Source organism: Triticum aestivum, chromosome 7D (assembly GCF_018294505.1).
Source record: "Triticum aestivum cultivar Chinese Spring chromosome 7D, IWGSC CS RefSeq v2.1, whole genome shotgun sequence".
Taxonomy (NCBI): domain Eukaryota; kingdom Viridiplantae; phylum Streptophyta; class Magnoliopsida; order Poales; family Poaceae; genus Triticum; species Triticum aestivum.
The window spans coordinates 6,809,634-6,820,319 of NC_057814.1; the positions used below are offsets into that span (position 1 = coordinate 6,809,634).

At 46.1% G+C, this 10,686-nt stretch overlaps 2 protein-coding genes across 2 annotated transcripts; both read right to left on the reverse strand.

The window, feature by feature from the left end:
- Positions 1–3,591: 3,591 nt before the first annotated feature.
- On the reverse strand, positions 3,592–4,175 carry LOC123170571 (uncharacterized). Its single transcript, XM_044588429.1, has 3 exons — positions 4,050–4,175; positions 3,695–3,945; positions 3,592–3,595 (listed from the first exon to the last, which is right to left on the reverse strand). The coding sequence occupies exons 1-3, from the start codon at positions 4,173–4,175 to the stop codon at positions 3,592–3,594; spliced, it is 381 nt and encodes a 126-aa protein (XP_044444364.1).
- A 4,346-nt stretch (positions 4,176–8,521) lies between these two features.
- On the reverse strand, positions 8,522–10,535 carry LOC123168220 (putative septum site-determining protein minD homolog, chloroplastic). Its single transcript, XM_044586093.1, has 2 exons — positions 9,933–10,535; positions 8,522–9,183 (listed from the first exon to the last, which is right to left on the reverse strand). Exons 1-2 carry the CDS (start codon positions 10,432–10,434, stop codon positions 8,747–8,749), a joined length of 939 nt encoding a protein of 312 aa, XP_044442028.1. The 5' UTR covers positions 10,435–10,535; the 3' UTR covers positions 8,522–8,746.
- Positions 10,536–10,686: the final 151 nt, after the last annotated feature.

Consider the following 10,686-nt stretch of genomic DNA (forward strand, 5'->3'; position numbering starts at 1 on the left):
AATTGCACCAGTATTGTCACAAAAGATTTTCATTGGTCCCGATGCACTAGGTATGACACCTAGATCGGATATGAACTTCTTCATCCAGACTCCTTCATTTGCTGCTTCCGAAGTAGCTATGTACTCCGCTTCACACGTAGATCCCGCCACAACGCTTTGTTTAGAACTGCACCAACTGACGGCTCCACCGTTCAATGTAAACACGTATCCGGTTTGCGGTTTAGAATCGTCCGGATCAGTGTCAAAGCTTGCATCAATGTAACCATTTACGACTAGCTCTTTGTCACCTCCATAAACGAGAAACATATCCTTAGTCCTTTTGAGGTATTTCAGTATGTTCATGACTGCTGTCCAGTGATCCACTCCTGGATTACTTTGGTACCTCCCTGCTATACTTATAGCAAGGCACACATCAGGTCTGGTACACAACATTGCATACATGATAGAGCCTATGGCTGAAGCATAGGGAACATCTTTCATCTTCTCTCTATCTTCTGCAGTGGTCGGGCATCGAGTCTTACTCAACTTCACACCTTGTAACACAGGCAAGAACCCTTTCTTTGCTTGATCCATTTTGAACTTCTTCAAAACCTTGTCAAGGTATGTGCTTTGTGAAAGTCCAATTAAGCGTCTTGATCTATCTCTGTAGATCTTGATTCCCAATATGTAAGCAGCTTCACCGAGGTCCTTCATTGAAAAACTCTTATTCAAGTATCCCTTTATGCTATCCAGAAATTCTATATCATTTCCAATCAACAATATGTCATCCACATATAATATCAGAAATGCTACAGAGCTCCCACTCACTTTCTTGTAAATACAGGCTTCTCCAAAAGTCTGTATAAAACAAAATGCTTTGATCACACTATCAAAGCATTTATTCCAACTCCGAGAGGCTTGCACCAGTCCATCAATGGATCGCTGGAGCTTGCACACTTTGTTAGCTCCCTTTGGATCGACAAAACCTTCCGGTTGCATCATATACAACTCTTCTTCTAGAAATCCATTCAGGAATGCAGCTTTGACATCCATTTGCCAAATTTCATAATCATAAAATGCGGCAATTGCTAACATGATCCGGACAGACTTAAGCATCGCTACGGGTGAGAAAGTCTCATCGTAGTTAATCCCTTGAACTTTTCGAAAACCTTTTGCAACAAGTCGAGCTTTATAGACAGTAACATTACCGTCAGCGTCAGTCTTCTTCTTGAAAATCCATTTATTCTCAATGGCTTGCCGATCATCGGGCAAGTCTACCAAAGTCCACACTTTGTTCTCATACATGGATCCCATCTCAGATTTCATGGCCTCAAGCCATTTTGCGGAATCTGGGCTTACCATCGCTTCTTCATAGTTCGTAGGTTCGTCATGGTCTAGTAACATAACTTCTAGAACAGGATTACCGTACCACTCTGGTGCGGATCTTACTCTGGTTGATCTACGAGGTTCAGTAACAACTTGATCTGAAGTTTCATGATTATCATCATTAACTTCCTCACTAATTGGTGTAGACATCACAGGAACCGGTTTCTGTGATGAACTACTTTCCAATAAGGGAGCAGGTACTGTTACCTCATCAAGTTCTACTTTCCTCCCACTCACTTCTTTCGAGAGAAACTCCTTCTCTAGAAAGGATCCATTCTTAGCAACGAATGTCTTGCCTTCGGATCTGTGATAGAAGGTGTACCCAACAGTTTCCTTTGGGTATCCTATGAAGACATATTTCTCCGATTTGGGTTCGAGCTTATCAGGTTGAAGCTTTTTCACATAAGCATCGCAGCCCCAAACTTTAAGAAACGACAACTTTGGTTTCTTGCCAAACCACAGTTCATAAGGCGTCGTCTCAATGAATTTCGGGTGGCGTGAGTTGCGAAACTATTCCGCATTGTTTCAAATGTAGACCAAACTCGTAACTCAAATATTCTCCTCCACGATCAGATCGTAGAAACTTTATTTTCTTGTTATGATGATTTTCCACTTCACTCTGAAATTCTTTGAACTTTTCAAATGTTTCAGACTTATGTTTCATTAAGTAGATATACCCATATCTGCTTAAATCATCTGTGAAGGTGAGAAAATAACGATACCCGCCGCGAGCCTCAACATTCATTGGACCACATACATCTGTATGTATGATTTTCAACAAATATGTTGCTCGCTCCATAGTTTTGGAGAACGACGTTTTAGTCATCTTGCCCATGAGGCACGGTTCGCAAGTACCAAGTGATTCATAATCAAGTGGTTCCAAAAGTCCATCAGTATGGAGTTTCTTCATGCGCTTTACACCAATATGACCTAAACGATAGTGCCACAAATAAGTTGCACTATCATTATCAACTCTGCATCTTTTGGCTTCAATATTATGAATATGTGTATCACTACTATCGAGATTCAACAAAAATAGACCACTCTTCAAGGGTGCATGACCATAAAAGATATTACTCATATAAATAGAACAACCATTATTCTCTGATTTAAATGAATAACCGTCTCACATCAAACAAGATCAAGATATAATGTTCATGCTCAACGCTGGCACCAAATAACAATTATTCAGGTCTAAAACTAATCCCGAAGGTATATGTAGAGGTAGCGTGCCGACCGCGATCACATCGACTTTGGAACCATTTCCCACGCGCATCGTCACCTCGTCCTTAGCCAATCTTCGCTTAATCCGTAGTCCCTGTTTCGAGTTGCAAATATTAGGAACAGAACCAGCATCAAATACCCAGGTGCTACTGCGAGCATTAGTAAGGTACACATCAATAACATGTATATCACATATACCTTTGTTCACCTTGTCATCCTTCTTATCCGCCAAATACTTGGGGCAGTTCCCCTTCCAGTGACCAGTCTGCTTGCAGTAGAAGCACTCAGTCTCAGGCTTAGGTCCAGACTTAGGTTTCTTCTCTTGAGCAGCAACTTGTTTGCTGTTCTTCTTGAAGTTCCCCTTCTTCTTCCCTTTGCCCTTTTTCTTGAAACTGGTGGTCTTGTTGACCATCAACACTTGATGCTCCTTCTTGATTTCTACCTCCGTAGCCTTTAGCATTGTGAAGAGCTCGGGAATCGTCTTATCCATCCCTTGCATGTTATAGTTCATCACGAAGGTCTTGTAGCTTGGTGGCAGTGATTGAAGAATTCTGTCAATGACGCTGTCATCCGGAAGATTAACTCCCAGTTGAATCAAGTGATTGTTATATCCAGACATTCTGAGTATATGCTCACTGACAGAACTATTCTCATCTATCTTACAGCTGTAGAACTTATTGGAGACTTCATATCTCTCAATCCGGGCATTTGCTTGAAATATTAACTTCAACTCCTGGAACATCTCATATGCTCCATGACATTCAAAACGTCGTTGAAGTCCCGGTTCTAAGTCGTAAAGCATGGCACACTGAACTATCGAGTAGTCATCAGCTTTGGTCTGCCAGACGTTCATAACATCTGGTGTTGCTCAGTTTTTGTAGTACATATATTGAAATTCAGAAGTTTAATCTTTGAATTATGAACATAGGAAATGTCTGATGACGACGATAGGATCCCAGAGTGCAACTACTGCGGCGACGACCGGGGTCTATGCGACAGGACTCACCTGCAAGACGGTTGACGCTTCAGTATTAAGCTCGACGAGACCTTCGGTGTTGAAACGGTACGCAACGATGACAAGTTTTTTTTCGTAATTAAGCATGACTGTTTTGCACCCGTGGATCCGCCGGACAAATTGTCGAAGCAGAGGCCGCAGGCCAGGTGGTTGTGGAAGAATCCGGAGAGGGCCTGCGACGCCGTCTTGATTATTTTGGGGTCGGAGCAGAGCTTGAGCCACTGCTTGGACACGCACTTCAAGCGGCAGAGCGACCAGTACAACAGCCGTGCCAGGATCTCAACGAGGGGGCCCTCAGAGACGATCGCCGCCCACGGCGGCTGCCTCTGCTTCCTCCTCTTCTACAAACGGAACAAAGAAAGATTAATTAGGCTCCCAGCCGATTCCGTTCCATGGACCCGAGAAAGATTGATTGGAAGATGAGGTGTGGAGCACTGGAGCAGACTTGAGAAGCTACGGCGGGGAACGGCGGCGCAGGACGGGACTCGTCGCGGCGGCGGATCGCCGGCGGGTGGCTCTGCTCCTTCCCCGTGCAGTCATGCTTGCTTGTTTCTCCACCCCCTGGTGGCATCGTGGATCAGTGCCTGGAGGCCCTCGTGGGAGCAAGTTCCGGAGCTCGCCGGAACTCTAGCTAGGGTTTGGAAACCGGAAGGGCAAGAGCGGCGGCCGCGGCTTGATGGCCTTACGATTCTTCCAGAATTCCCCCGAGATAACCGCATGTATATCTGGAAAAGTGATTTTTTCAATAAATAAACTACCTTTTTTAAAAAAATTGCCAGATCTAATATAAAGATTAACAGAAAGTGCAATACTCCTCAAACATAATAAAATTTACATCGAGGTCCATGGACCACCAAACAACCATGGCCGCCGCTAGAAGAAGCCGTTGTCGCCGCTCTGACATTGTCGATGACAACCGGGAAGTCTTCGTGCACGTACCACTAAGGACCAGCGTCCCGGAGCCGCAGTCGTCGTCGTTGAATCCTTGAATCGATTTGAAGAATTTGACACCAAATATCGACGCTGCATATGCACAGCGAGAAACCCTAACCTCGCCGAGCTCGCAGGAATCTGCGCCAGAGCTCCATCAATTCATCCTAACGGACAAACTTGAGAAGGATCGAAGTCCGGAAGACTGACTCGAAGAAGAAACATGGCCATTCGTCCAAATGTCGCCCCTACGAGCTCTAAAACCCTACCTATCTACTAGCATGAGCCGAGGCACCAGAAATATCCTCCTCGCCACCGGCCGCCAGAGCTGCGGGCGGAGGGGAGGTGAATTCATGAGCTCGCCGGCGGAGATCCAGGGGAAGAAGATTTTTTTTCTAGTCGCCTTGCGAGAGGGAAAAAATAAATAAGCTACCTTAATTGGATGTGTAAAGTACCACGTTTCGTCTCTCCAAAATCTTTTGCCCACCCATTTTCCTGAAACTAATTTTCTTTGTCCATTTGCAACCTTCAACAAAAAATAAATCATAGATGTAGCGTGCCAAACAATTTAACGTTAAGTTTTGAATGACAAACAATTCAACAAGTTTCATCACTGAATGCAACAGACTGAACGAATCAAAGTTAGCCGACGTTTTCATGACGCGCATTGATGTTGCTATGCATCGTGTGAAACCACTTCTTGGCGTCGGCATCGGAAGACTTGGTTCGGACTATCAAATATAGACAAGCGGGGGAAGAGTGGGGGACACCCTACCACCCAACAAGAGACTGCTGCTGACCTAAAAGAAAAGCGACCGATAATAAAAGTATTTAAATCTGGGTGTCTATTTTATTGTCCATTTGGGACTCGCGTCTGACTCCCGGCTCGTTCTCGAGCGACCTCGGTGGACCCGCCACCACCTACCTCCCGCTGCCCCATGCCCTTGTTGTTGTTAGATGTTAAGCCCTACATGATGGATGATGGTTGCATGCTCATGCTCGACGTGCTCACTCGCCTGTGCTCTTCCTCCCCCTTCACAAAATGGTTGCTTTGATATCCCATCGAACCGCAACAATTACCTAGCAAGATCTGCATGGGACATCACTGTCGGAGTTAAATCCGGCTGATCTGTAGGTAAGGGATCCTAAACTAGGCGTCTTGGGATGATGGTAACAGAGACACATGATTTACCCAGGTTCAGTCTCTCCGAAGAGATAAAAGTCTAGTTCTGCTTGTGTTATATTGCATTAGAGTGTGTACAAAGTACGTGTAAACTAACAAGAGATTGTATGATGAGATGTAGATTGCCCTCTATCGACTAGCCCGATCCCAGCTTATATGAGATACCGAATGCCTAGGATTACAAGAGTCCTCGGTTGCGTCAGTGGAGAGGAGTCCTCCATGGATACGGAGTCCTTGTCTTGAACGTCAGGGCTTCCATTATCTTCTTCGTAGAGCGTCATGAGCCGACCAAAGTGGCCCAAAACGGAACCAACCTAGAGGTCCTCAGCCCGGCCCACAAAGCCGGAAACCGACATGGCGAGAGACCCCTGGGTCGGGACACCGTCAGCATGGAGAGGAACGGTCTAGCTCGCAGAGGGGATTAGGATCCCCATGGTGTAGATGAATGAGGATGGCGGCCTGCTTTCACCCGTGACGAGCGAGAGAGAGAATGAGAGGTCGCCCCGGCAGACTGGCGGGGCTTTGTAGAGGCGTCGAGCCAACGGGCCAGCCCCGGTAGCCAACTCCACGAGGCCAAAAAAAACAGCAGAAATGATGCGCCCTGGGTTCAAACTCGCAACGCTGGCTCGTCAGTGCGTAAACCAAGCCGATGGAGCTAAACACCTTTTATGAATAGTAAGCAGCGCAAACTTTTAAGTAGTTAGACTCACATAAAATTCCTAAAAAAGATGGGCTCCGTCAGCATGGAGAGGAACGGTCTAGCTCGCAGAGGGGATTAGGATCCCCATGGTGTAGATGAATGAGGATGGCGGCCTGCTTTCACCCGTGGCGAGCGGGAGAGAGAATGAGAGGTCGCCCCGGCAGACTGGCGGGGCTTTGTAGAGGCGCCGAGCCAACGGGCCTGCCCCGGTAGCCAACTCCGCGAGGCCAAAAAAAACCCAGCAGAAATGATGCGCCCTGGGTTCAAACTCGTGACGCTGACTCGTCAGTGCGTAAACCAAGCCGCTGGAGCTAAACACCTTTTATGAATAGTAAGCAGCGCAAACTTTTAAGTAGTTAGACTCACATAAATTTCCTAAAAAAGATGGGCTCACAAGGATTCAAACACGGCACCTCTTGGAAGTAAGCAGTGGTACATAACCACTGGAATACATAATTTTGATGTTTCAAAGTTGCAACGCGGCTTATAATAACTGTGAAAGGCGACAAATCAATTTTTTTGAGAATTTCGAATGTGTTTTTATTTAGGAAAGCAAATAATTATTGAAACAAAAACACTTCAAAATTGTGAAAAAATTTACAACTTGGAAAATTGTTTGAAACGCGAACATTTTATGGAAAAGTGCAACGTCTTTCAATCTTGAACAAGTTTTAGAAAAAGGGAGGAATTTTCAAACAATTTTGGAAACTCTGAAAAAAAATTAAAAGCAAACAATTTTTGCACATGTGAACAGTTTTAGAAACTGTGAACAAAATTAGAGAAAGGCAAACGAATTCAATATCATGAACAGTTTTTTGAACTTGTGAACAAAATTTGAAAAACCAGGAACATTTGTGAACTTTTGAACAATTTTAGAAACCCTGAACAAAATTTAGAACGATATTTTTGAAACTTAAGGATTTTTTTAATTGCTAAAAAAATTCATTTATGAGCAAAATTGTAAAGACAAAAAAAAATTGAACTTAGAAAAATTGAAACCCAGAACTAAATTAGGGAAAAGCAAACATTTTTTCAAATATGTGTACAATTTTATTAAAATAAAGAACATGTTTTTTTTGTTGTTGAACAAAAATTAAAAGGAACATTTTTTAAACTTCTGAACGTTTTTTGAAAAGCGTGAACATTTTTTAAATTTAAGTACAATTTGAAAACGAGAACATGTTGTGGAGTTTTGAAAAATTATGAGCAACACAAATACTTCTTTTTTGGAAAAAAAAAAGAGAAAACTTGACAAAATGAAAATGAAAATGGAAGGAAAAAAAAGGGGAAAAGTGGGAAAATGAAAAAGAAAACAGGTCGGGGAATCTCCTTGAAGGTTCCATAAGCGGAAAACCCCGGCTGCGAACCACCTAGAAACTTACCAAAACCAGGAGCGCTGAAACCTATAACGGGCCGGCCCATCCCGAATGCTCGTTGATCTTCCCTTTGCGTCGCTCCGCAACTTGCCGCAGCGAGCGGCAAATAGGAAAACACCCCACAACGACGGATCGACTGGACTCATTCGCGCAACGGACTGTAGTTAGCAAATTGGTAACTGGGCTGAGAGAAAAGGCCCAAATAACTAGAGGGCTCAGTTTTTTCTTCTGGAGTAGCTGCCACAGTTGGCCCATAAAAAAACTGCGTTAAAGAACAAAACTGACAGCACATCTAGCGGCCAGATCACGTGAACGGACGGTCATGAGGGACTGGGTTTAGGTTCGGTTTTACTGTCCTAAATTCCTATATATTGTTGCACGCCCTGACACACCATGATGTTTAAATTTTTTAGAATGCAACAAATTTGCCCACAATGTAAGAACTTGGTATTTCGAATGTCATGGAGTTCTTGATTCACTTTTAATTACTGTTTTAAAACCTAAAATTAGAACTAAACATTTCAAACAAATGCCAAGAAAAAGGAACAAAGAAATATTGTTCTAATGGCTTGCAATGGGTGCGTTCCTGGGAAGGATAAAAAAGAGCAATGCCCCTGGCCAATTTTCTCTGCTCCTCTTCTCTCCCATCTCCTCTCCATCTCAGTTCAACAATCAATATGAAGCCATGAACAACAACACTCAAACAAGATGAAACCGCAGCAACAGTAAGAAGCAATCAACCACAAAACTACATACATTTACTCTGCTAATGTTCAGCGTGAATTTGGAAGAACAAAGAAAAGACCGTCTGTCTGTGGAATCAAGCACACCGAATGAATCGTGCTACGCTAGGAAAAACGAGAGCAAAACAAACCGAAAAACGACTAAGCAGCTCCAAATCGCAGCTCTATACACACCACGTACGTCACCGGCGGCTCGACTCAGCTCAGGCTTCACCCGCCGAAGAAGGAGAAGAAGCCGCCCTTCTTCTTGGGCCGCTCCTGCTCCTCGACCATGACGGCCGTCATCGCGTCCCGCTCCACCAGACGCCACGTCGCCTGCTCCAGGGCGAGGCCCGCGGGCGTGGGCGGGTCCGTCAACACCAACGGCACGCCCCTGTTTGTGCTGCGGATCACCTCTGAATCTTCTGGCACAACGCCTAGCAGAGGTAACCCGAGCATTTCTTGCACGTCGAGCGCTGACATCATGTCCTCCCCCCTCACCAGGTCTGGCCGCACTCTGTTCACGATGATCTTGATGTCCTTGATTCCGTCGCACTCCAGCAGCCCCGCAACGCGGTCTGCATCACGGAGTGCCGTGATGTCGGGAGTGGTGACAAGCACCGCCTCTTCAGCAGGGGCGATGGCTGTGACGAACCCGGCATCAACACCTACAAGGCAAAAGACCAAGTTCAGCAGGGGCAAGATGCACGTTTCAGGCAACTGCATGAAACAGGGTCGAATGCATATGCAGAGGCTGGGAATCATCAAACATCTTGTAGAACAACTGTTGTTACTGATAATGATGCAAATTATACAGAATTATGCTATGTTCACTGCTACATTACAGATAGAGTACATGATACTACTAGCCACCAGGCAGTTTGTTAAAACGGTAGTTTATGACAAGTCCAAGCAGTGAAACTCGAGTAATGCTGCTTGAAAACAGCAGTAAGAAAATGCAACTAAGATACACCGTTGTAAGAATAACCCGATAAATGGCTCAAATCTGACAAATCCAGATACCATCCTCGTACCATAAGTGTGGACTAGCATCATGAAACAACCACAGATTCAGAACAAGTCCTGGCTCTGAAATCCTTATAATCTAGGGAGGGGTGAACAAACAACAATAGTTGCATTCCTCAAGCAAATGGGTGAACAAACAACAACACTGACAATTAACCATACTAGCTATTATACGGGGCTGTCCATTTCATAAGAGTAATTTGTACACAGTGTAGGTATTACGGTATAATCATACGAGTAAATGAGTAATTGATTGGCTACACTAGAGAACATAATGGATTCATGGTAGAATCATCATACTGACAAGACCATGTTGACATGAATTGGTTACGGTTTGGATTCTTTGGGGGGCAATGGGAATGCGGAATTCACGCGGGGAAAAAGGCCGGACCTGCGGGGCAGTCGATGAGGATGAAGGCGGGCGGGTCGGCGCCGCGGCGGAGGGCGTCGGCGACCCAGGTGAGGGTCTTGGAGCCGAAGGCGAGGGGCAGCTTGGAGCGGGGCTTGGAGAGGCAGAGCAGGTGGAGGCCCCGGAGGGAGCGGTGGCGGACGAGGGCCTGGTCGAGGCGGCAGTCCCCGGCGAGCACGTCGGCGGCGGTCAGGTTCACCCGGTTCTCCAGCCCCAGCAGCAGGTCGAGGTTGCGCAGGCCGGCGTCGGCGTCCACGGCCACCACGGGGAGCCCGAGCCGCGCCAGGGAGGCGGCCAGGTTGGCCGTGGTGGTGGTCTTCCCCACGCCGCCCTTGCCCGAGGTAACCACCACCACCCGCGGCGTCGGGCCCGAAAGCTCCGGCGCCGTGCGCCCCCCGCCGCCGTTGGGGCGCGCGGAGGCCCGCGCCGGTGGGGCGGGCAAGGGGGGCCGGGGCGGCAGCAGGAGCCGCGGCGGGAACGCCATTGGCGTGCGGCGGCTAGGGTTTCGGGAGGATCTCACGAGGTGGCGGCTGCGACCATGGCTGAAGGAAACCACACTACGCTCCAACACAGTACCGCTGCTTCAGAGTTCAGACTAGCAAAAAAAATGCCCATTTTACCCTCACAAAAACAGAGTGAAAAATGGCACAGCCTTTTCTTTTCTTGGTTATAAGGTAACATTTGTTCTTTAAGATTGACCAAAACATACAAATCTTGGATTTGTAATGATCATGTG